This window comes from Brachionichthys hirsutus, chromosome 19, assembly GCF_040956055.1.
Source record: "Brachionichthys hirsutus isolate HB-005 chromosome 19, CSIRO-AGI_Bhir_v1, whole genome shotgun sequence".
Classification (NCBI taxonomy): Eukaryota; Metazoa; Chordata; class Actinopteri; order Lophiiformes; family Brachionichthyidae; genus Brachionichthys; species Brachionichthys hirsutus.
The window spans coordinates 8,260,841-8,288,528 of NC_090915.1; the positions used below are offsets into that span (position 1 = coordinate 8,260,841).

General features: G+C 39.5%; 1 protein-coding gene across 1 annotated transcript in view; it reads left to right on the plus strand.

Annotated features, from left to right (window-relative positions):
- Window positions 1-12,526: 12,526 nt before the first annotated feature.
- Window positions 12,527-27,688, plus strand: part of sfswap (splicing factor SWAP) — a 28,788-nt gene continuing 13,626 nt past the window's right edge. Inside the window, exons 1-13 of the mRNA XM_068752979.1 lie at window positions 12,527-12,726; window positions 14,225-14,388; window positions 16,008-16,139; window positions 16,405-16,481; window positions 19,825-20,050; window positions 20,239-20,339; window positions 20,753-20,903; window positions 23,750-24,008; window positions 24,217-24,366; window positions 24,527-24,620; window positions 26,150-26,219; window positions 27,008-27,117; window positions 27,255-27,387. Of these exons, the coding sequence (XP_068609080.1) occupies window positions 12,527-12,726; window positions 14,225-14,388; window positions 16,008-16,139; window positions 16,405-16,481; window positions 19,825-20,050; window positions 20,239-20,339; window positions 20,753-20,903; window positions 23,750-24,008; window positions 24,217-24,366; window positions 24,527-24,620; window positions 26,150-26,219; window positions 27,008-27,117; window positions 27,255-27,387 (1,867 nt within the window). The remainder of the gene's footprint in view (window positions 12,727-14,224; window positions 14,389-16,007; window positions 16,140-16,404; window positions 16,482-19,824; window positions 20,051-20,238; window positions 20,340-20,752; window positions 20,904-23,749; window positions 24,009-24,216; window positions 24,367-24,526; window positions 24,621-26,149; window positions 26,220-27,007; window positions 27,118-27,254; window positions 27,388-27,688) is intronic.

The window sequence follows — 27,688 nt, forward strand, 5'->3', positions numbered from 1 at the left end:
CCATCTGCAACAGTCAACAGCCACCAATAATCTTTCATGAAAAGCACAATAAACAGAACGGGTTAAAAGTAACTTTCTAAGTAACTTTGAACTCAAAGTAATTGTGCATTTATAAACAGGTGAAATAAATATTTGTATGCTGTTTTATTCTGGTTAGGTCATTTATTTTTTAAAACACTATTCCACCAACTTTATCTGTGCTTTGCACACAGTGCCTACTCTGAAACAACAGCTCAGTCCACAACATTTTAATTAGACCAATTGAGTTTAATTTGAAGTGAATTTACATTTATTATGAAGTGAAAAACCACCTCGAGCTTCTTGAGGTTGTTTTGTCAGAATAATCTCACAAAAAAACATGTCAACAATACTGGCCTCTGGCCATGATCGTGCCCAACATGTTATGTATATTTTTAAACTTTTGTAGTGATTTAATTTATTTCATTGATGTTTGAGAAGCTTGCAGGTTTTCATTATTTGTGGATGTTGTAGGTGTTATCTAACAGCAATGAAATCAATGGTGCAAAGATAAAGTTGTGAAAGCAAAATTACTCCTGTGAGCTGCAGACAAGCTTTTTTGTGAAGATTTATTTCCAAGAAATAAACCACAGTTTGTCCTCTCACAGTGATTGTGAGGGGAGAGGTGCAATTAAACAAGTCATTGTCAACATGCAGCAGATGTTCTGTGGACATTAACAGGACTATAAAAGCAATATAACTTCAAATCTGATATTTAGGCTGTAGTGGTCAGAGACATTACAGAAGCAGGTATGAGGACAATGGATCCTCATATACTTAAATTAATGAAAGCACGGTGGCGCAGTGGTAAGCGCTGTTGCCTCACAGCAAGACGGTCACAATTCGATTTGCAGCTTTTGTGTGAGGAGTTTGCTTGTTCTCCCCATGTCTGTGTGGGTTCTCTCCGGGTTCTCCGGCTTCCTCCCAGCACCAAAAACATGCATGTGAGTGTGTGTGTGGCCCTGTGATGAACTGCCGGCTTGTCCAAGGTGTGCCCCGCCTCTCGCCCGCCTCTCGCCCGCCTGGGATAGGCTACAGCAAGACCCGCGACCCGGTAACGGATAAAGCGGTTCAGAAAATGAATAAATGACAGTGCCGTGGCGGCATGATGACGAAGTGGGTAGTGTTGTTTTCTGGTTTCGAGACAGTATGTGTCTCATTAAAAATGTAAATCTAATGTAAATACATATATTGACTTTCATTATTCAGAGTGGCCGTTGGAGACGGTGTTGAAATCCTCCAGAAAGCCAGTTTAATCTATGTTTGCATGCTGATGGTGTTATATTTTCACTCTAATACACTGACATTCCCTGTGGGAGGGAAAGACATCAATACTGCTGGATCCAATCCACCACTGACTTGCATTACACTGGCAGGAGATGACTTGAATTGAAGTATTTCTTAACATACCAACAATAACTGCATCTTTTGAATACACCGGAGAGATTTTCTATAATAAATAAGGACGCCACAACAATTGGACCACTAATTTCAAAAGTGTTTAACATGAGCCTCTTTTGTCATGGTCAATGCGGTAAGTGTTTGAAAATCCAAACGGAAAAGAACCAGTCAGCCATATGCCTCTTTCAGAAGTGCTGTATATGTCAATGTGTATACAAACACCCTATGCAATATGGAACAACTTATGACAACAAAACAGGCTCTGCAGTTTAAGCAAGACTGAACGGCTCATTCAACTTAAATTGAAAAGAAAGTGCTTTCAAAGGCTTCTCCTGCTCTGTTATGTGCAGGGTTTGTTGGGGGTGTCGCTTATTCCGACGTGCTCCTCTCCAGACTGCATCTGCAAAGTAATTCCTGCCTCATTTTGGCTCCCATGCTAAAAACAAAAGTGAAATCTTCAGTGTTTTCTTCTCACAGCGTGGCTTAATTTCATGACAAATTAAAGCATTGATGAATGTTTAGTTTCCTAATCCAAGTTGTTTTCTTTCTTACACCAGATAGATAGATCCTCTGATACGCTGGCGATGCATTCGGAGAGTACCTCGTCTCTCGCCCGGAGTCAGCTGAAATAGGCTGGAATGGCCTTCAGTTGCTTGTATAACCGATCTGATTGTGTACATTTAGTAATGGGGTATTACAGCGGTAGCTTTGATTTAGTCCTTCAAACTATTATCTTCGTGTTGCATTTGGTAATGTTGATTCAAATGCCAGTTTGAGGCCTTCTCAATTACATACATGTGTGAAACAAATGCCTGCACAGGCCTCTGCACTGATCCAATGCCGCAGCTAAAATATGAGCCTGTAACCTTATAGGAAATTGGTTTTCAAAGGCATATATGTATTTTTTAGAGCATCGAGTGAAGATGACTTCACTGCAAAGCAGTTCTTCCATTTCTGCATCTTATTTGTTCCAGGCGATGGCATTAACCGTGCTTGACATTGAAATTAATTTGTCTCGTGGCTGTCAGCAGAAGGAGTAGTAATTTGTTCAGATGGGGCTGAGATTGTAGGGGGGGGGGGTCCTTGGTCTCATTCAATGGTCCTATTATGTGTTTGTAAATCAAAAGAGCAAGATTTCTTAAGAACTACAATAAGTTCCAAACTTTTCATTGCTTCGTGTATGATTTAGTCAGCACTCAACACAGTATGTGTTGGCGATAGTCCAGTTTGATCAGTTTCATGCAATATAGTTTTGGGACTCCCAGGTTTACATCTGTTTTACTCTTTTTTTGATTACAGTTGATGGCGCTCCTGCTTTGTACAACTACTACGACTGTACTTTCAGCATACTTTCATGTGCAACGAGGTGAAGGGCAGTGGCCAGACACTGAAGTAGACAGATACATAGGCGCATTATATTATATTCCTGTCACAGATAACATTTTCTTGTAGCATTTCATCTATTAATATTGTGATATATCATGATGGACAGCAATAACTCTCTCTGGGGACTTGTCTTGTGGACTGGAGGGTAACAGGTTCAAGACTAGTCCAGACCACAGATTGGAATATGGGCTGGTGGATGAAGAGACACATGTTCACCTCCAGTAAAAAAGAAAGAAAGAAAAAGAACCATTGAAAAAGTATTAATTGAATGGTAAAAGAAGGTAGCCTGTAAAACCTGCATTCAGACCTCAATGAATCAGGAAGGACAGATGGCTGGTTGTATAAGAAGATCACCAAACTAGTCCAAAGTGGCTCTAAGACTTTCCTCACTGAAACATCCACTCTGTTTTATTCCACAAGCATTCTCTTGGCATTTTTACACAAAAAAATACACAAGTACAGTTCTTATAAATGGCACAATCAAAATAAAAGCCCCCTTGAAAATGTATTAGTCAAAGACTGCATAGCAGCGGTGACAGCTCACTGCGCCTTAAGCTTACTTTGTTAGCGTCACTGGGTCAGGAGCTGAACAAAAGTCTGTCGCCGCTGCAGCGCCTCAGTCTGTGGTTCAGAGGCTGTAAACTATGAGCCAGGGCAGTGTTCACATCTGCATAGCAGAGTACAACACCAATGTACCTCAATGAGCTACAATCCTCGCCAGCAGATTTATTAATGCCACGCCGGCCATACGGTTGGTGTGAAACAACCTGCGAACCGTCTACTTAATTCATTGCGTTCATACTATTGCGAGGGGTGAGATAAGGATGGCTTCTTTCCAAGGTGTTCATCTTGCTGCTGGGAGCAGTGGAGCATTTGTCAGGCTTATTTCAGGCTTATTTCAGCAAATTAACTGTATTAAATATATTTTATTGTGTCTCTCAAACTAAAACGTGGATTCTCTGGAGATCACATAAAAAGAAAGCTATTTTGTTACTTAATGGCCTGCCCATCAAATACCCAAAAACGGACCAACACACATGTAAGCCTGTACGACCCCAACAATCCTGTACTTAATTCTAACAGTGACGAGTGCACACACACAAAGCACAGATATCTTCAGCTGTCATTCATCCTTGAAGTATCTTCATCAGTTCCCCATTTTGTATTCATGACACACCGAGATATCGGCATCCCATGATTGCAAAAGTCTGTTAACAGCACTTCAACATATTTATTAATCAATTGAGAGATGCTCTGGAGGGCTACACAGGTATTTTGGGGAGGCAGTTTGTTTTCACAGGGCTGGTATTGATGTCTGGCATTGATGAAGCACCATTGTCGGCATGGTGACCATCGAACAGCGGGGTGCCAGGAGAGTAATGTGGGTTTCCTTCTGAATGAATGCTACGTAGAGTCTCCAGCTGTTCTATGCTCTGGCTAGGAGACGTCAAACATGTGTGATAGCATACTTTTTCCTATATTGCCTTTAGCTATATCAACATTCTCATTATTAAGGACTAGTCAGTTTTCAGTATGCAGCTGAGCAGCTTGGCCTGAGTCTCCATTCAAGGACCAAACTGAACCTCGGCTGCTGCAGGCGATACATCAGGCACATCACGCGTCAGAGGCAGCAAAGTCGGCCATCATATCGTTTATTGGCTGTATTTTTTTGGTTAATGTTTTTTTAGGACCTCAGCTTGTCCAAGCTTTGGTTGTTTTGGATGACAGTGTGTTTATGTTATATATTTACCGACTCCTGTCTTTCTGTATATTCCCGAGCATATTTCAGTAAAGCTGTTTAAAGTTTTTACTTTTGCCTCCGTCTCTGCAATCTGGGGTCCACCAGCTCGATTATTCCGACCGGTCATAAGAAGGTTGACATGAGGCTGACGAGCATATTATCAATGATAGACGTTGATTGCAAGATATTCAGAAAAAGGTATAAAATATGTACATTTGTATTTGATGAAATCGAATGAAATAATCTTGTCTACAAGAAAATGAATATAATGTTCAGAACTGCCAGGACAGTCATGGTGCAAGCTTAGCTGAGGAATTATAAGGAAAATGTTTCACCCACCTGAGGTCGTTTTTCAAATTACACACCCACAAGATTCAATGAGGTCTCTCTGCAGGAGACAAATCTGACCTTTGCGATGTTCACTGCTGCCGAGGGACACTGGAGCTGTTTGTGAAATGTGGTCCAGTGAGCAAGGTGATGGGAGTTTTGTGTGGGATCAGTAGCAACTCACTTTTCTTCTCTCGTTTATATGTCTTAGATGGATGACACTGAATACCCCAGAGGTAAACTAAGGTATAAACCTAATGGGGTCTGATCTTTGCCGAATTGCTGTCTTTATTGTATAGACTTTCTTTCCACAATCAAACACTGAACAAGCTGTCAATTCCTCTGAGATTGATTCTCTCCTGTCCACACATACTGTATTCATCTTGGTGCCTTTGGGACATGTGCTCTGAATTCTTGACAGTTTTCTGATGCTGAAAATAGGAATGAAATAATAATGCAAAAACAATCTGTGACGAGCTGCAGGAGTTTGAGGAGCTCAATTAAGTGTACTTCAAGACTTTTGTACTTCTGCTTTACGCTGAACAAGCGCAGGTAGAGCAAAACACATTATTTTATTGTTATTAAGCAACAGCAATTTTGTAAGAAAACTCCTTCAGAAATAAAATGTCTCGCTCACCTTTGTTTCATATCTTTCAAACCGGCTTCCAGTCATTTATTTTTCAAAACCGATTTGATAGAGAGCAACATGCTCATTCCTAATCCTATCCAACTCGGATGAAAGGGCAGGAGGTGGAACTAGAAGTGACGGAGATGAAGATGCTGAGATCTTCTTTCCTACTAAAAAAGGAAACAATGCAACAATACAGATTATATCTACAAATGGTCTGGCAAGATTGAGTAATTCATGAGACTTAATTACACGATCAAAACTAATTAAAATTCTGCTCTCCAGCTCCACTAACAGAAGGTGTGCCTTCCAAAAAGGCATTATTGACAACAGAAGGGGCAAATTGGCTCATAAATCAGTTTCAGTTGGGGGATTACTGGCATGCCTACCTACAGGGCAGGAAGAAATAATACATCAAAACTGAACAGGACAGCAGGTGCAACAAACACAGCATATTTATGTTGCCATACATTAAATATGGATTCATATTAGAGAGGTGGCAGTAAAAAGTAGAGAAATGTGAATAAAATAAAGACTGATATCTTGTATAAACCAACAGCAGTGGGGCTCTGTGGATCCTGAGACAACTTTAACTGTATTCTTAACCTAAATCCACCTTTTTCATCACCAAATCAACCTGAATAGCGCAGCAGGAAAACGTTGTTGGCAGGTCACAAATCATTGTCATCAAAACCGTTCTCTTTCTGCCACGCCCCACTCCCTCTAACAGATCTCAGATGTGTTAGATGCCAAATGCTGCCTCCTTAATAATCTCCGCTAGTCTTGTTTATCTGTGAAAAGTAATAACGGAAAGCACAGACCTTTCTTTATTCCAGGTGATTAATTCAGCTTGTTTTGTATGCTCGGTTGAGGATTTGATGACTGATTGCATCCTTGCATGCAATAGTGATGAGGTTGTTTCCGCCGTTTTGCTCATTCTTTATATGTGAATTAACAATGAAACTAAAGCAAATATAAAAACCAATATCTTTATAAACTAGAAAAGCACTCAGAGTGGTAATCTGGATCAACACCAAAAGGTTCTAGATTGTTCTTGGTATCTTTATACATCAACCATGAAAAGTAAAAGTGAATCAGAGTTAATGTGTATTTTTAACAGATTTTTTAATTCACTGTCATTCTGGATCTGATCTGGATGAAATTCGATGGTGAGATAGAGCTCCCAATCATATACATGAATGTGTGAAATTCCATAAACAACGGTCAATAATCAACCGAGATATTGAGGAACAAATGTTGAAGCTCCATTGACTGCAATGTTAAAGATTTATAAGTGATCCAGAATCCAGGATCTCTCCTGGATCGTCACCAAAATGTAATCTCTTCCTGGTAACATTCCCAACATTGCCTGAAAATGTCATCCAGATGTGTCCAAAACCTTTTGAGTTACCTGTCAGCAAGACAGTCTCTCTGTCTGTCCACCTCGCCTCGGCGGAGGTAAAGAAAATAGACATTTCATTCAGTCATTGTTGCACCCAAAATGCCAAGTTAAAGCTAATTGTAAATAACAATATGCTCCTGTCTTTCCCCTGTAGCCTTGGGGAGATGCTGTTTCTGCTTTCTGAAACACTGAAAGAATAAAATAAAGATATGTTTCAATGAAAATATGTGTTTTATTTGGACAGTCTACTAACAGCCACTAATGCTGCTGTAACTCAGAATTTTCCCTTGCGCTACTAATAAAGGAAAATCTTAATGGCAAACATTAAAACACGCCACATAATTCTAAGACATTATCACTGCTATTATTATTAAATACGCATTGTTTAAGATGTTATTCTAATTCTTGGATGGAAACTAAACAACATGGAGGGTAAACATTTGGCTTCCAAGTCAATTTGCACAGATACAAAGCAGCCATTTAAAAATGATCATTTATAAACTTTTATATTCAGGTACAAACAGGCCTATCAAAGAGAGTTGAAGTATAGTGGTGAAGTAATTCCACAGACCATTAGCTGCCCCCTACAACAGTAGCTGTGCACAGAAACCTTATGCTGGCTGCTTTAGCACACACAGTGTGATATACTGTGAGTACACACAATAAATCATGTTCCATGCCATTCAACAGAGGCAGATTCTCAGGGGGCGCGTCAGTCCACAAACAAGCCAAAATTCATTAATGGGCATCTAAAAACATTTACTGGAGTTATTTATTTATTTATTTTGCCTTTTCTTACCCATGCGGTGACTGCAAACTGGTCACTATGGGTGTTGATTTGCAGGAAACACATCCATCTGGCTCTTTATCATGCAATCATCACCTGACAAGGTCTGACTCTGGACTTGTGAATTCTATATAAGTAAGATTTGTTCAAAACATTGTGTTTGTGTCCTTTAACAGATGCTTCTGTCACGGCAAGATGAGGCCGGTCCAGAATGTTGGTAGGCAGAGTCAGCTTGCGTCATAGTTAGTGAGAAGTAAAGTAAAATCAGTCCAACACTAAACACCTGTGAACACGCCAAACAAATATAATCCAGCTCTCACAAAGTCGATGAAGCCATTCACGCGTAAAGGCCACAGGAAAAGGTCAATTGATTCAAAGAAAGCTTCTATTGATTACTGAAATATTATTTCAAAATACTTGAATCAGGTATAGGCAAATCTTCTAATGGGAAGAAAAAGTTAAGAGTTAATCTTTATGATTCCAATATAAAGATTTAACACAAATAACAGATTTCCTCAAATACATTCTACCACTTCTGATTTTAGTGTGCAATTCACAATATATTGAATTCTGACATTGTGAGAAAAATAATTTGCAGTCCTTTCTGTGACATCAGTTTTTATTTTTTGGTGAAAAATATTCAATTCTTTTCTTGGGATGTTTGTGGATTCCCTGGTAATATCCATCATGCTCCCCTTTAAGTATCAACTGGTGCAAAAATGTACATGCTTACATGCAATCTGACCACATGTCCACACTGTAGCTCTATCCACGAAGCATTGCCTTGAGGAAAAACAAAGTTATAGGTTAAGAATAGAATACAAAATAAATACAAAAATACGAAATGCTTATTTACATGCCTATATGATGGCATTTCTTATACTGATGGCAGGAGTACTGAGGTAAGATAGAAGGCAGAAGGACTGGAGACTGTCGACAGTACAGCATCAATGGTGGTGCAACACAGACGCTGTTGAAAGTTGTGGCTCAGCCATCCCATGGGAAAGATGGAACTTGGGGACTGGAGACAGCAGCATCTCAGTGGGTAAAGCAAGCTGTACTAACTCCACGGGAAGCGTAAAATGATTGTCTCATGATTGTTGAAGACGGCTGCAGCCGCAGCTCAACAGGAAATTAAATGTGTGCGATTATACCAGGAACAGGAAATTAATACAATGCTGGCACTGAAGAATGCAGCAGCTCTGGAACCAGTGACTGTCACATTAAACTTATGACTGGAGGTTTAGTTCTAGGTGTCAGTCAAACGTGATGGGAAACATGAACAGTGTCCTGTCTGTTACGCCAGTGGAATCTCTTGGGAACTCTGCATTGGAATCTCCACCTCTCTTGGGTGTTACGCCTCAGCAGTGCAGGCAGTGGGATCTCCTTTTAAAAGGCACCAAATTATAAATGGTGATTGCTCTTATTAAGGTGGCTTCACAGTCATTCAGTGGGAAGGACCCAATATTCAGTTACGGCAAAATCAGGACAGGGTGATGGAGGGCAAACCAGACCAGGAAGGGGGCTGACTAGATGATTCATGACTTCAGGGCTGCTGGCCCACAAACAGTGATGTTTTCTCCTATTTTTTCAGATGAAGCTGTCTTTTAATAAACCAACACGTTAGAACATTTTTGATTTATTCTTCTCTGCTGTCACAACAGCGAAAGTCCGGAAAAAGATTTTCCTCTTCAAACTGAATGTTTAATGCCCATCACCACCACTTTTATTATTGATTACTTAACCTAAGACTAAGTGAAGTTGCAGTTATGCATTTGGGATGAGCTGTAGATTGAAACAAGATGAAATGGCTTGCTTTGTATCCTTAAAACCCAAGATGAACAGATTTATTTTTATTTTGTAAGATTTAAGCAATTTCCAAATTCATTAAGTGAAATGTCTTAATTGGATCTTCATCAAAAGCATCTTGAGTGAATGAGAGAAAGCACACGGACTGTTGACACAGCACACAGTACAGGAATTGTAAATGCTCAAAAACACAAAGACAGGAGGCTTAAAGCAAAATGTCATACATGATGTGATAAGGTACGAAATAAATCATGAACTATAACCTAAAACAAAACATAGGAATATTAAAAAATGCGATACCTACACCATCAGCATCAGATCCTAATTGACTAAACTCATGATGTGTCATTTTCTTTGTCAGTCAATGATGCTTTCACTCTTCAAACATGATCAGAATTGGAGAATTAGGAAATGCTTGACTCTGCTCATGTCCAACCATCTTGAAAAACTATATTCTGGATGATTGGATTTACAAACACACACACACACAAGTATCATATTTTTTTTTAATAATATTAAATATCTGTGTATATTTAATATACACCCAGAATCAGGGGACCATAAATCTCACTGCTCTGATGAAGCACCTTGGTGGCTAATACAAGCTAAAGACCTGAATGAGGTAAGAATAAATCACGTTATTAATCAGATATTGTGAACAAAGCCGATAAACAGCCCTGGAGGTGCCAAGCTCATCCCCACTATTCTCACAGAAAACCCTGACGGATTAGCAAGGTCTGAATAGATAGGGCCATAAATAATTTCATACTTTGTTTAACCCCACCTGGAAGGGCTTGCGCTGTGTGAAATAATGATAAGAGCCCAGGGCTTCCATTAAGCCTCCGCCTAATCCAATAAATCCACTTGCCTCCACAGCACAACACAACCTTACTTGTCTCACTTCTAAATAAAATCACGAGAGGCATTTGTCTTTGCCTACTTGTGTTTGGTCCAACCTGTCACTCTAGAAAGGGTCACCGGTATCGATTGGATGAATCTTGACACGTATACCACATGAGATGTCTGTTCCCTCCTGATGTTAAATACTGCATGAAGCAGAGTGTGAATGGTCTCTGCTAACAGAATTGTCTGACATGGAGAATACCTGCCCTAGACTTTGACTGGTAACCACTGCAACGCTTTCAGAGTCAAAACTGTCTCTTGTCTCCTGCACATCCACAGTCCAAACTATGCAATATGACTAATAACCAGACAAGATCAATGTGAGTATGAATGAGTGCAAACCCTAGAGTGCAATATTCCAATCTGTTTCTCACACATATTTGTACACCCATCTTAAAATGTCTCACTATTGCCTATCCAATAATTTTGATGGAACACAAATACACAAAATCTGATTGGTATCAATCAACAGTCTTTGCTTAATTAACTCAAAATAGAAGAAGCCTGAATTCATTCGGAACTCCGGCATCATTGTTGCTGCTACGGTGATGCAGAGTATTTGTGGATGTGCAGCCATAACCACTTTAATATGTGGCACACGTAGGCTAATTTTGTATCTTCTTACTGCAAGGCTAATTAAACAGATAACTGACCTGCCTTCACCTTGAGTGCACACAAAACAGATGCTTGGGCGATATAGCAAAATCACAAGAGAGACAAATTAATAGTCAATGAATTACTGATATTTCCGTATAAAAAAATATATATCTGATCCTTCCTACTACTATATGGAAATTCTATTTTAGTCAAAAATGCTTTGTGAACAGAAGCACTTTTATTTCTAAAAACTGACCAATAAATTTACATTTGAATGATCCCGAAGGACAAAAATTACTGGATGTTCTGAAATATATTTCAAGGTTACTTTATTTGTACCCGTAGGTAGACTTGATTTGCTGTGAGATGAGATAAAACATCCTATATCCATTCAAACCAGCAAACATACATATAAAACTTATCCAACCGTTAAAAGTGCTCAAAGAACATTTCATGAGCCCCAGTAACCAATATGTCATAAAAAAGAACAACAACACAATATTAAGATTATGATTAAAATTAAACCTGATAAAAAGACAAAGGATTAAAGTACATGAGGAACCGCAGACTAATAATTATTCAGCAGACTCACCGCAGTCGGGACAAAGCTATTATATGTATTTGCAAAAATGCTTGTGTTCTTTTGACCTGCGAGCACTTATTCAAGCATATCCTCCCTCACATCTCTTTTTGGCTGTGTAGGTGAAATGCTGAAGAAGAGACAAACGCAATCGTTTCGTGCCTTCCAGGTCAAGGTCTGCTGGAGCCTGTCCCAGTTGATTACGGGTGAGAGGCGGTGTACACCCCGGATGGGACGCCAGCGCATCATCACAAGACCCACAGAGAAGAGCGGTGATGGAAAATATGTTGTTTTTTTAGGAATAAGTTAAAGGTAAAAAAAAAAAAAAATCATACTTATCTTGAATAGTATTGATATTCTATTGATCTGTAAAACAAAAACAACTCCGGATCAAGATTTGATCCGGAGTTGCAGAACACGAGGAGGAAACTTTCATCACCAAACAATTAAGCCAAATAAAGTAAATAAATTACATAAAATATTTTCATTACAATTGTATTTATTTAATTGTCTAACCATTCTGCTGTGCAGCGTGGTATTATAACACTTCGGTTAACCAGTACCACATTCGACACTGATAGTTACAGTAGCAAAACACATTTTATGAAAAATGTCTTTAAAAGAATTATAGCTAAAAAAATTGCTTATATTTTAAAATGTAACATTTTTACACTTCTTTTAAATTATATCAACCCGACCCATCAACACTGCGGTGTTTTAGTAATACCAGCAAACTGTCGAAAGTGCGCAGCATCTTCTCATTACCAATTTACTTGCTTTCCAACATGGCGTCCGAAGGCACGTAGGATTTTGTTTTTGGCCTTAGCATTACGGATTATCATTAATATTTGGATCGTTTGTGAGCTATTTGACTCTAGAGAACTACCAGTGTTTGCCCATTACCATTTTGTCTTACACCACAATTTGTTTTCACGAGAATTTGGGAGATGTATCGTCGCGGAGCGGCAAAGAAAGACCACACCAGCAAACCGGTGAAGAAGGATGTGAATGATAGTGACAAGTACGCCGACCTTTTGGTGTTCGGCTATGCCAGCAAACTGTTTCCAGACGACGAAAAGGCTCTTTACCACGAACAGGGAAAACATCTTATCCCATGGATGGGGGACAAGAGCATCTTGATTGATAGGTCGGTTAAACAAAGTTAGACCAAAACATTATGCTAACCATCTAGCCTGTTTATAAATTCAAAGGGACCATTTGGAATTGATCTTGGAAATCCCTGCAACTACTGACGATGTATAATTTCTTGCTTGCTGTCTTGTTTATGGGTTGTTCCCGAGATGCCAATAGGTGGTATCTGACGTTTTCAGAACAACATGCGAAGATGCAACCCCTTGCTAGTCTTTGCTGACTTTAGCCACGATGCTAAATATTCATCCACATCAGCAGAGAGTCCCACAGTCCAAAACAACACTGACACAAACAGAATAAAACCTCTATAAGCAGGTGTTATACAGTTTGTGCTATGTGCTCCCTGAATGAACACACATTTATGTAAATTCTACATTTTAAGGTGTCACATATTGAAATTTAAATGGGTTTGCATCTTGCGTATGTTGATTTGTTGGGAGAATTTCCTCTGGATTCTTTGGCTCCTTGTTTACGTTATAAAATTGCAGTCATGGTTGAGTATTACACAGAATATGTTCAATGCTTGCTGTTTTTTTCCCCCACGACAGAAATATGTGCACGTAACAGAAAACTGGACAATTTATAACGCTGTGTTGCTATCACCAAGGCCAGAGAAAATTCTAACCAAGGCTAAAGTCACTGCAGTTTAGATGATTCAGAATTACAATTACAATAAAATTTACAATTAGACTGGCTGTAGAATGTTACTGGAATATAATGCAGTAATGCCTTACTGTGCCACCCCATGCAGAACATGTAATAAACACTTAACCTTAAAGTACAACATCTATTCTATTGAATCACATGATCTGCAGTGGCACAACTTGTTTTTTATTTGTACAGCCTTTGTATGTGTGTCTTTATCACATAACACAGTTATTCTCCCAGCAAGGTAGGCTTTGGGGTCGTGCCAAACCCCGAATGTCAACCACAGCTCACCATTTCTTTGTCTTCGTGAAGAAGCTTCAACAGAGAAGTGGCGTAGAGGGACAAACCCTGGAAAATGTCGTCCATTTGGGTTCTTGCGGATAGGTATTTATGTGCTCGGGTTTGTGTGAATGTACCTTTCTTCGCAGATGTAGAAGGAATGATGATTGTTACAGGGGGGGGGGGGGGGGGAATTGAACCCTGTAAGGTAAGAGGCGAGTTGCTTTGTTTGTTATTCATTTTTTCTTTCGTTTTTTATTATTTATTTTGATGTTGGTCTTTTGGTTTGTAGCACTTGTCCAGGAGAGGGAAATAAGAGCAGAAACATTGCTAGATATCTTAAGATCAATATTGACAGGAACTTAAGTAAGGATTGATTGCGTTGTCAGTATTTTTTGAAACTTTCCACAACTTGTAGTATTTTAGAAGTGTGCTCCCTTGTCAAAGACTTGCAGAGGTAGTGCATTTTTCTTACTGTAGATTTTGGGTTTTAGGTTCCCCTCCCTTGGTAAGTCTTATTTTTACAATCTATTTCCATCTGTCTAATTCTATTTATCATTCAACAGATATGATGGGCGTGGTCACTTACATGACCTTTCAGAGTATGACAGCGGGTCATGGAATACATCCTACCAGCTATCAGAGGAAGAGGACAGGATCGAAGCATTGTGCGATGAAGAGCGGTACCTGGCTTTGCACACCGACCTGCTGGAAGAGGAGGCAAGACACGGTGAGAACTTGTTTTGACACCTCAAAAATCATATTATTTGGAAATATACCATAATGTAAATCTACCTTTAGTGAGTGTATTAAATATCAACTTTAATTTACTGAATGAAACTTGAAACGGTGGCACAGGTGGTTGAGCGGGTCGTCCTATGATTGAGAGGTTGGCCGTTCGATTCCCGGCTCTGGCACATGTGATCACTGTTGTCGTGTCGTTGGGCAAGACACTTCACCCACATTGCCTGTGTGAATGTAGTGAGCGAGTGAATGTGGGCAGCTGTGGCTACAAAAGTATTTTACACCACCAAGTACGGATTGAATGAATAAAACAGTGCTATAAAAGCGATTAATTATTACTATTTCTCTCCTAATTGGATTTACAACATCCACATGGTGATCTGGATTATCATCAAAAGGTTCTAAACTGTTCTCGGTATCTTTATACACCAAACCATGAAAAGTAAAAGTGAATCAGAGTTGATGCGTATTTTTAACTGTTTTTTGAATCCATAAATGAGTTTTAAATGTTAACATTTAATATTTTTTCCTGGCCTCATTCTGGATCAGATCCTGAAGGCATTTTGCTTGATAGTTCATATCAGACCCCTTTATGACTATGATTTTTGGTGAGTGAATTGAATGCATATTTTACAAGTAAACAAGTAGTTTACAAGACAAAAATAAATAAATATTTTTTTGTCAAGTTTTTAGAGCAGCCATTTCTATGGAAATCACTTTTGACTGTAGGATATTTGCATGTTAGTCCTTTTACACCACAATAAAACAGGCTGCTGTTTTGATGACAAAGCACACTCCGGAAAGACTGTCTTAATGACAGCAATTTAATTATTGACACAGTTTTATGTGAAATATGGTGTCCAATGTCCAAACTGATGGGACAGAATGAGTCAGCAAATCATCTGTTTCTCACACAGACACAGACACACACACACACACACACACACACACACACACACACACACACTGCAGGAAGATCATTTATCAGTCTGCTTTGCCCTTGAATTTGCAGACCTGACCCCTTTTTCACAGGCTATTATCCATCTGTTCACTGTAGGCACAGCAGAAATGTGTTAGAAACAGTGACAGTTTTAGTGGGAATTTTGCCATTACTTCTAAGGTTGGCCTTGAATTTTGAATACAAACCGACAGATTTCAAGTGGTCCTTTTGACTTTTAGTACACCAGGCCAGACTACTTTTCCGATGTTTGCATCAGAAGTTCTCATAAAAGGCATCAATACCACAAACCGGATGCAATGATGCATGAACCTTTTGTGGATATTTCCTTTATTCCCAACCACAATATTTGCATCTGTTACCGGTTAGCCTGTTTACCTGTGGTATTTAACAAACCAATGTTATTGAGCTTTTCAAACCCTTCGCAGTCTTTAATTATGGCTGTCTCAACTTGAATTTTTCAATCTCAAACAAGCTTATTTTCGCAAAATAAATTTTCAGTCCTGTATCATAAATGGTTGAATCAAATTTCAAGAGGTCAGTTTTTGGAAACTGATTAAAATGATCATCAATAATGTAGTTTCCTCCATTTATTTTTTGTATGTGCGTGTGCATTCGTGCACCTGCGCATGTTTGACTTTCCACAGAGGAGGAGTACAAACGTCTGAGTGAGGCTCTGGCTGATGAAGGCACTTACAATGCTGTGGCCTTCAAATACAGTGCGGATTATTACGACCCTTCTAAACCCACAGACGAGGAGGAAGCCAAAAGGGAAAGAGGTGAAGACTCATGCTACTGTTTGTCACTAATTTTGGTCCGTTTACATCTAAAGTCTATCCTCATCAGTCTGTGCCGGGTCGAGTGCAGATGATCTACTCACAATATTGATATTTCGATTCACCAACATTTGAAATTTACAAACTAAATTTTGGACTTGAGTGTAAAGTATATGTATATCCCATAGGGTACATGTTCTCTTTGTTGCAGATGCATAATACATGTCAATGTACTTATTTCTATCCTGTAATCTCTTCACATGCAAAGAAGAGGCAGAGCCTGAGGAGAGTGAGGAACCGTTTGTTGCTCCTTCAGGGCTCGCTATCCCTCCTGATGTGGAACTGGTGAGTGTTAAATATCCAGCTGGCGTCTGCTGCTAAAGACACCATAGGAGAAAAGCTATGGTGGATTTACCCCATAACAGGAACATCTGTAGACTATAATAAAACCCTTTAAACACTATGTTTAAAGGGTGTAAACATTATGGTGAGGAAACGCCATAATGTTGTTAGCATTTTCTGATCGCTGCCAAATGAGGCATTCACAATGATCCAGGCCTGCTCAAAAATCGATCACTAATGATTGCCACATGGTACGTGCTGAGATGATTTTCAGAGCCCTATTTGGGTATGTAATAGATTGAGTCTGCAACAAACGCTACCTGAGAAAAGGACAGAGTGGGGAAAAAGAGGGGTGGTGTGGGAAACAAAACGTCTTCTCGTTCACTGTCCATCAGGTACAGACAAAACATGCCAGCTTGAACAAAACATTGTGCTACATGGAAGTATCAAGGCCGGATGAGCAGACCTTGTGAGCAATATGAAAAACACAATGCGCTTTCAGAGATTACCGTAACAATGAAAATGCTTTGCAAAAGAGATCCCAGAAATCTCTCTTTTTAACTGATGTGTACTTGGACAGGCAGAAGAGAGTTCTCGGTGAGCCAGCCTATATTCTCTACCGTCATTATGATCAGGCGAAGATATTCTGTTTATTACCATTAACCAATAATCAATGTTAATAAAGAAACTGGAACCATGTAATGTTTAATAATTTTTGGAGTCAAACAATCATTGTGATGACTGGTTCATTCATCAAATTTCAGATTTAGTGAAATCATATTTGCCATATGAGCCATTCATCATTTTCTGTGTGCCACAGCAGAGAATGCACTTCTCTTTTCGCCTTCGTGAAAGGTTTATGTCATAAAATGTGTGTTCATATTTAATACGTTGGCATATTTCTGCTGCAGCAGGTTTTTGAAGGGAAGCATATACGTTAAATACAGGCAGTGCTTCACATTCACATAACCTTGTGTGATAAAATCCAGCAAAAAGTAATAGACTGATAAATAAAAAATGCATTGCTGTTGCTTTGTTCTCTCTGGTGTCCCCCCCAGCAGAGCCATTTCATTATGGATGGGAAGAAAGACGTGCTTTAATGTTGGCATAGGCTGTGCGTTTTCAGTATATATCATGCTAGGATAAGATAGACTTCATTCATCCCACAATGGGGAAAAGTCACTATTACAGACCCCACCCCCCAAAAAAACACCCTTCTGGTGAATTGAGTCATTGTTCTCAGTCCAGTCTGTTGTTGAAGTGAACACCCGGGTACTTGTACGTTCTCGCTAACTCGATGTCAGGTCCCTGTATGCTACCGGTGCAAGGTTAGATAGCTTCCTCTGGCCTCCAGCTCCTCTGTCTTGCTGCCATTTATTTTTCGATGGTTATGCCCACACCAGTCAAAAAGATCCACGACAGCCTCCCTGTCGTCACTGTCATTCCCTTGTGACACACAGCCGGCAATTGCAGTGTCATCAGAAAGCTTCTAGAGAAGACGGCTGTCTGAGGATTACCTGAAATCAGTCGTGTACAGGGTGAAGAGAAAAAGCAAGATGATACAGTATACTTACTGATTACTCATATAACGGATTAACAATTTGTCTTTAGTCCCTTTTTTATAAAGGAATATCATTCACTCTAAACACATATCTTCTTAATACGTTTTAAATTATTATTTTTCATTATTTCGGGTCTGTTTTTCTCACTTTCTGTATGTAAATTGATCTAATTCTTTAGATGATGAAAACAGAGTAATGCCATCAAGGAATTAATAAAAAAAAATCCAGTTTAAGGTTTTTTTTGTAATTGATTCTCGTCTCTGGCTGTAGCAGAGTATGTTTTTGGGACTGTTAGCAGAATCAGTCTTGAGGGATTCTCATATACAGAAGTTGCAAGTCTAAAAGTATTGAGGCGACAGAACAAGGACAGTTTCTTATACTAGCGTGAATTTTGAAGCGGCTGTGAAATGATGGCCAATTAAAGGAGTATAGAGTGCAGTAGGGTTTGTTTGTTATAAACGACAGCAAACGTTTGATTCAAGTCTGTCTCATGTAAGTGGCGATGACGGACGTAAAATAAATTGCAAAGACTGGGTATGAAAAATAGCATTTTTAATTGGAGCAGTTTCACTAAAGACCTGACGAATAGGCATATGATTACATTTGAAGAGTTTGCTGCTGCTATAGTTGCATGCTAATAGCTGCAGCTCCCTTTGAAGCAAACAAAATCACAGCAGGAGAAATTGTCCAGAGAGAATCCAGGTCTGTAAAAATAATGGAAGTGCTTCCTTAGTAAATTGTTCACGATGATCAGCCGCTGTTGGTTGTGGGTAATGCAGGATTTCATTCCAGCTGTCATTACCTCACAGATGCTGCTGCTTAAGCTACAAGATACCACGAAAAGGCACATCAGCTGCCTGTTGCATGAGATTCCAGACTTCCTCTATTTACATGATGGTAGTAAACTGTAATACTGTATAATATAATGGTATTTTTGGGTTTTTGGTAAACTTGCGTGATTCTGTTAGCATTTCCCTTTTAAAAGAACTGCTATTGATCATAACAGAAAATACAATAAGTGAAAACAGGGTAATAATGATACTCATCAAAGCGCTCAGACCAAATCAGAAACAAGTTTATCGTTAATGGGCATGCACGGCTGATAATCTCCACTTTATTCTGTCGCTTGGCAACGGTCCTGACCAGTTATAAGTATATCTGATGGCCTTATCTGTTTGTAACATCAGTTACACATCCTCTTTTTATCTCATGGATAAGTTCTTGACCGTGAGAATGGTCCTCGTTTGTCAGGAAGTCCTTGGCAGCTTTGAACACTGTAATGGTCTGTTAGCATCGGACCCTGGTATCTTGCTGGCCCGTAGTATTTATTGCGGCTTTCATCTTGATGAGATATGTATGCTCTTTTGGAGATTGCTGCACTTCTAATGACAATGATAAATCATTGAAAGCACACAAGGGGAACAATAATGAATGAATAATGGACCGTTTCTTATTCCACCCCACGTGTATTTCAAGAATTAATGTCATCACGATGAACATAAGAGTGCCTGGCATGAGAACGCTTGTGAGACAGAATGACTTGTGTCCTTGGTGCTTTGCATCTTAATGCTTTGTGCATTGGTCAGGTTCACTCACTCTAAACTGTCATACTAATGCTTCTCTTCCTCTAGTTTGGCTTTAACATCTTGACTGTGCATAAGAAGGAGTATTCTTGTTTTTGCGCATTAAAAGCTTTTCAGAATCCAGGAAATTCATCATGGAATCAGCACGGGCAGTACATACTTTCAGTTTAAACGTATGTATATTTCTTTACTTTTTTGCAGCCGGCAACCATCAAGACTCACAACATAATCGAGAGGACAGCCAGCTTTGTGTGTCAGCAAGGGGGCCAGTTTGAGATAGTCCTGAAAGCGAAACAGGCTCGTAACTCCCAGTTTGACTTTCTTCGATTTGACCACTATTTGAACCCGTACTACAGACAAATCCTGCTGGCCATGAAGGAAGGTCGGTACAACCTCAGCTCCGCCAGCCAGCAAGAGCAATCGCAGGGTGAGTTATCGAAAGCCTTCAATCTGAAGATTTTATGTCCTCTCACGAATGATACATTTGCATTGTTCTGTAATTAATGCAGAATGCCTCGCAAACAGAACATGATAATCCAGTAATTAATATTCTGCGTCGCTAAAAATTAGTTCAAACATTTATTCAATTCTTAATGTTTGACTATCTTGCTGTAGACTCCCAATCCGAGGACTCCGACGATGATGGGGATGGCAGTTACCTCCATCCAAGTCTGTTTGCCCCTAAGAAATGCTCTCGCCTAGAGGAGCTGGTGAAGGTAATGCTAAAGCAGCCAAAGAGTCGACATTAGACAGTGACCATAGGTTGCTTATCTGGATATGTCAGTTGGTTGGTGTGTATGTACTGCATGGCCATGGCCTGCCATGTGAATCTCATTTATATAATACTCCTCAAGTCTGTTCTTTGATTTCATGTTTTATAGGATTAACCATGAAATTATCTCCTACCACACAAGGGAAAGATTGATGGCCACTACATAGTGTTGCTTGGGAAGTAGTGCTTAAATATTGCATCACATTTAATATTTTTTGACTTTCACGGTGCTTTTAATGTTTAGTTGATATTTTATTACTGTAAAATAGTCTGGTTTCACTGCGTTTTCTTACCCTCTATTCCAACAGAACGATATGTTGGGACTGCCTTTACCAATCTGATCTTCTTCCTTTTCAGCCTCTAAAAGTGATGGACCCAGACCATCCTCTGGCAGCTCTTGTACGAAAAGCCAAGCAGGAAAGAAATGGCACTGCAGCAGTGGAAGCCAAACCAGAGGAAGGACTATACACATCTGCATCCAGCGCACCAGGACAATACAATACTGACCGTGAGTATGGACTTTCATTCTCCTTGGAGAACAATAAACTTGCAGACCTGTAATTTATAAAGGCTGAGTGCTCATCACTTGTTGAATGTGATCTACTTTATTGTGTTTAATGTGTTTGGGGTTGGTAACGTCTGTCAACTACTCCACAGAAATGGAGACAGAGTCCAAAAATAATCATAAACCTGGCTTGCCATCATGTGCAGATTATTAAAACTTATTTTTTCTTTATTTTTTCTCTTAGCAGAGAAAGCAGCCATTAGACTTCCTTCTTTTGGCCCATTTTCAGCTAATAGTTTTCTGGCTTGCCTTAATGCTTCATAGAGCACCCAGCTCTTTAATGCTGCCCATAATCTATAATTGATGTGAAGGCATTTCCAGTGCTTTTTAACAAAGTAATACTATGTTTGTAGGTGTCCCTTTGCACATCTAACCTACTAAAACTCACCTTAACTGATCGAGCTCACTCCCTAAGTTCACCTGCATTCAGGTCATACTTAACTGTGACAATAGTTCCTCTGACACCCGCCAACATCTGGCTTCTGCTTCCAGTGGGGAAATCTACACATTAAAGATGAAACCCGGGTGGATGGATTTGTTCCCATTTCCCGTGTCACATGCGAAAGTGAAGAATTCTGGTCTCATAAATACATTTCCATCCATCTCCTTTCAAGTAGTTTTATTACACGTTTCAGTCGGCATTAAGTTTGAAAGAGAGAAAGAACAATCTTTAACTTCTTCTCGACGCGATGGAGATATACGATGTCCTGAGTGCACTTCATCGTTTCCACTGGTGTTCTTGCTGTTAAACACGATACAGCAGAAAACCAGCTGTCAACTGCCCGTTTTTAGTTGGTTTGCCCACAGAGCATAGCACTCTTAAAGTAACACATAAAGAGAAAATACATCATTTCATATACCGGTATTTTAATTTCCCTCTGCTGTCCACTGAGACTGTCTTCTGTCTAATAAACTGACTATGCAGGGTTGCTCAAAACAGAAGCTGTTAATTTACATGTCTTTGCTGAGATGCTGGGAATATTTTCTTGTCTTTTAAACATTATGTTGCCCCTAATGATGCTATAAGGTGAGGAAAACATGTTTCTCGATTACCCTTTTGCACTGCATTGCCTCCCTTTGTGAATGTAATTAATCTGTTAAAGGCCTAACAATCAGAGCAACAAGCCACCACCTGCTTAGCTAACCATTGAACTCAATTTCCATTTTTGCACGTCTGAAGTCTTTATCTCAGCTGTGACATGCATCAATTTGATAAATGAAAACCGCTGCTTAGTTAAAACTGGATGCGTCTCTATAATCAGGCAGCTCAGTGATTAATGTGTAAAATCACAGCATGTCCTCTTTGACACGGACGTTTATTTTTATCCTCGTCTTTGTATTGCCCACCCACCCCACACACAATCTAATTTCTTCTCTCTTTTCAATAAAACCTTTTTGTAATTCAGACATAAAATGGGGATAAACTTTCCCTCACCGGTCATGTATTGATTTGGCTTCTGTGGATTGAAATTTATTACTGCATAATCGACGTATTAAATGTGTTCTGCACAATTGAACTTATTTTTGTGCGGGAAATTAAATTGAATGTCTGCACTTTCATTAAGCACATAAGTGATGGTATTAATACTGGCATTTCTTTCCAGAGGAATACAAATCGGGATTTTTTGGACTAACAATGACTCAACACGCTGTCTTGGATTTCAGAACGTTCTAAAAAAAATTCACAACCACTGTTGAGACAGTCCCCTGCTTGAGCCTTTATAAGCATGTGAAGTTTATATTATATAATGGTGACACGCAAAGTACAGATTGTCCCTTTCCTTATGTAAGAGCCAGCCAATGAGGCCTCATTTATATTCAAATATGTTCCTATTGAGAATGATTGATCTCGCTCATTTTTGTAAGCCCTCCAGTCTTAGCTGAGAGGTTCAGACTTTTACTTTAAATGGCTGAGGAACCATTGGACTGCAATCATTCTCTTGATATTGATCCCTTTTCAAACAACGCAGTCACATGGTGACACTCAACACACATCAGAGCGCTACCCCTCCCTGCCTCGCTAGCTACACATCACCTGTAAACAGAAAGCCAGTGTCTCTTTCCCTTTTACCGTACACACTACATTGCCACCAGGCATTATCCTCTGCTGCGACTCTCCCTGTGCAGTCATCTGTGGTGAATTTAAATCTGTCGGGAGAGATGGGCCTAGTAGAATTCAAACATGATACAATGACAGAACAGTATGTAAAACAGCACAAAGCAAATTATAGTAGCAAACAGTCCATCACAGCCACTTAATGAGCTCCAGCAACTTCTCAGGTCTGACTGCAGCAACCACACAGATTTGGAAATGCTGCTTTCACATTCCTAACAAAATGAAAACTAAAAAAAAGCACTCCGCAGAGCAGCTCATTCCCGTCCTAATTACATCTACACCGTCCACATGGTGATCTGGATCATCACCAACATTTTCTAAATTGTTCTTGATATCTTTATACACCAACCATGAAAAGTAAAATTGATTCGGAGTTGATGTGTATTTTTAACAGCCGTTTGTAATTCGGTCAATTTTACCCACATTTCACAGCTCTCATTTATATTTGCAGTTAAGGACGGTTTTCATTTTTGATTTTCCATTCCAAGGGGAAATTACTTTTCCTTGACATTTAGTTGTTCTGGGCCAAGAGAAAGAGAGAGGTTGTGTGACAAGATTCTGAAATGAAATGTTATGACCCCACCATAATTTTACATAAAATCAGAAATATGTTTCTTTGTTGTTTCCACTTTTGGAACTTCATGCAGTAAGTCTCCTTTCCTTTCCTTTCCAGCCAATGCAACAGCAATGTACTACGGGTACTACATGCTTCCTGATGGAACGTTCTGCTTGGCTCCACCTCCCGCTGGGATAGATGCCAGCGCCTACTGTAACAGTATGCCATCAGATGTCATTGCCCCCTCCACGTCTTCTGGATCGTTGCCTAATGAAGGAGCTACCCTCACACCTGAAAATCAACCCATGACTCTAGCAGCTACGGCCCCCTCTCAGATCCCCAGCTCTGCTGCTCTTGCCGTTCTGCCAGAAACCAGGTAGGAGATAATGGACAACCTTGAATTTTGCAATTTTGTTCTTTAGAATAGATTTTGTTCCCTAGAATAATGTTTTTATTTATTTATTTTATCACTGGTATTTGTTTTATCAAAGGTCACAGAGACCGGTCTTTCTTAATATCTGTCTTAATAGGTCAAGTATTTATTTCTGCTTACCGGTAATATCTTCCATTTTCTTTGAAAACAGTTCCAAACCAGAAGCTCAACTTTCCATTCAAACACCAGCCATAATTCCCCCACCTCCTGATATCCAGCAAGTCATAGACAAGCTGGCGGAGTATGTTGCAAGGAATGGCCTGAAGTTCGAGACCAGTGTTCTTGCCAAGAATGATCCACGGTAAGTATCTTTACCAAAAATAAATCGGTGGCCTCGTTCAGCTTACCTGTTATCAGTGACTTCCCCTTCAGGTGCTGGATGAGCTTTTCATTAGTTCATCATTTATGAGAGCTCATTTCTCATCTTTTATACTATGTGTTCTTCCCTCTGTCAATTGTAGGTTTGACTTTCTCCAGTCTTGGCATCAGTACAACCCCTATTATGAGTTTAAGAAGAATTACTTCATCCAGAAGGAAGGACGATATCTGCCAGAGGTACAGTCGTCTTCATAAACGGTCATGAAGCTTTTTAAAACAAATTATAATAAAGATTGTGATAGTCTGTGCATTTATTTTGGCATGTGAATGCTAAAAAGGATACATTAATTGACAGCAGGACATTGCATTTAATGTCTAATCCACTTCCTTGTTGTATATAAATATATTTTGACGTCAGCTAATTGAGGTACAGTATGTGTGTTTGACATACCTACGTTATTTTTTGTGTATTCAGAATCGGATTGACCCCCTAGAACCATATAATAGTATGCATGCTCACAAGTTAATGTGTTTGATATAGACAGCCATTCTATGACATCATTGTTATAAAATGGATAGATAGACTTCCCAAGGGAAATTCATTGTTTTTTAAAATATAGATCTGTGAGATAAACACAAATAACATTATGTTATTAACAGTTTGGTAGGGAATGCCCTTGTGCTACTGTTCAGGGTCTCTATACCTTTTGAACAAATACTTGATTGGTTAGTTCTAATAATGTGGTATCATTTTATGTCCGATAGTAAACCTGATTAATCAGACTTCAGTGTTTTAACTCTTTACACACTATTTTTCCTGTCTGACCTCAAGTATTTCTCACGTAATTGAAGTCTGGTGCTGGGTCATCTGTTATATGTCTTTACGTTTACAGTATCAAGCTGTTGTCCCTCCCAAATAGCCAAGTACACAAGAGGATAATGCATCTTACATATGCACTTATATTCTTGCAGATGTATCCGTACGTATATTCAAGGTTTTGGAAGTCTGCTTTTGTTTATATCCGAATGAAAAAGGAAAAAGCTAGAAGCAAGCAAATGTTTTGGCAGGAGTAATTTATTTTCTGATGAATCAAATCACTTAGCTTGTCAGAGTGCAGAGGAGTGTGGCCCATCATGTCACAGCGCCGACTGCTCCGACAAGCAGCTGCTCGCCGTTTCTATCAAGAAACCTGTCGTGTGTTTGTGATTGGTTCTGTGGGTAATGGGATGCATATATCGCCGCATTTGCTCAGTGCCATTATTTATAGTTCGACACTTAATGAAAAGAGAAAAAAAAATCAGTCAAAGCAGTGGGATGTGGGGCAGGTTTTGCTTTGCACAATCATCAAAACATTTTGAAATATTTTGATTGTGGGACATTTACCTACCTTCTACCCCTCTGCTTTGAGTCTGTCGCTGAAAACACTTTTGGAGGGTGAGATGACCACTACCCCTCCATCCTCGAAGACAGGACACACTACCGATATGGGCGAAGGCAGAATGGAGGGGTAGGGGCAAGTGCTAGGGCTAAGTGGGGTAATTGGGATTTGAATTAATGTAGAGCACCTGTTGCCTCTTGAAACTTTCCTACAGGTTTATGCTCAATGCAGAAAAATGCGTTCACGTTTAGATGGCAAGTGGCAGGGCCTCAACAACACTTACTTTTTTAACTGTTTGGACTGGAACTATATATTTATTTCCCCCCCCCCAGATGAATATATATAGTGATACAGATTGTTTGTTTGTTTTCCTTCAACCAGAGGGAGACTGTTGCTGCTGCTGCTGATGACGATGATCAGTCAGACCCATCGCTGAAAGACTCCAAGTTGACGATAGGTAGGACAGTAACGCAAGAAGAAAAACCGCACAAAATATTGTATTACTTTCATTTCCTCTGGATGAGTTCATTCCTTCATTAAATGAGATGCAGCGCCTCTGGGTAATTATGGACGCCTGTTAGTTTACAGGCACATATCTAATGTGGTGTGTATGCAAGTATGTGTAGGAACAGCTGCTTGTATTTATGCTCACAATTTCATCTGCTGATCAGGCCAGGATTGTCTCTGCAGAGATGAAAGAGTGTAGTCTCCACACCCCCACAGGCAGGAACCATAAACACGCATACATTTGAGGAATGCATTCTCGTAGGTCATTGGGACAAAAGGTCAGGGAAAACTTCTAACTCCTTGGAATAGTGCACAAATAAACTGGCCAGCTTTCCACAATAAGCATCAAGGACTCATATTAAGGTTATTTCTTTAGAGAATGAAGCACAATATATGTTCTGTAAAATCTACGCAAGCAGACATGTTTAAATTGTAAAGTAGAAAACAGTGTGACGCGATTGTTGCTGAAAATCCAAGCTATTTCTTTTTAGCCAAGTCTCTCTGAGTCCGGTCAGTTTGTGTGCGTGCATGTTTGTTGTTTAGTAAACTCATTTAGTCTTGCAACTTCCCGTTTAGAACTAATTGCTTTCGTCTGTGCTTTTAACATTAACCCTGAATGTTGTCAATCAAAAGAGGACGAGGTTGCACTTGTCTACCTGTTCCGAACATTTAGACGTCTGAATGATTTGTGTTGCCTCTGAATTAACAATCCCTTCCTGTCTCCCACTGCCATTTCAGGCTCTTTTGCCCCCATCTGTTTTGCCATCAAGGCAAAGGAAAACGACTTGCTGCCGTTGGAGAAGAATAGAGTTCGATTGGATGACGACGATGATTCCGATGAGGACAAGGTCTGATTCAGTTGATTATTCCATTCAGTTGAAGTCTGGATGCCTTTGGCATGAGAATAAAACTTATCCTTGGCAATGTCCCTTCCAGTGCCTTAAAATTAACCATAATTCTGCATGCTTTTTTCGGTTTTTTTTAGAAGTTGCTGCAGGAGCAGGGCTTTGAAGCCGTGATGAGCAGGTATGATGCGGTTGACAGTGAGCCTCCTGCTCTTACCGCACCAGAAGAAAAGAAACCCCCCATCAGTTTAGAGGAGTTGGAGGCAAAACAAGGTAATATTCTTAAAAATGTGTCTGTAATATATCTATTATAATACGATCTTCAAAATGTACATCCTGCCTTCATTTCTTTTGAGTCTTCTATTTGATGTTTTGTTTCTTCTCATATAATATCTTCCTCATTATATCTGTGTAACTGACACAATGTTAGCATCTGATTATGTCAGATCTCTATTTCTCAGCTCCATGGTTATTTATTTATTGGAGGACTGAAATTATTTGTCGCAGCAACAGCATTTAAGTATACTTGCTTACAAGATGCCTTTGTCATACCCATTGGCATGCTGTTGCTTTC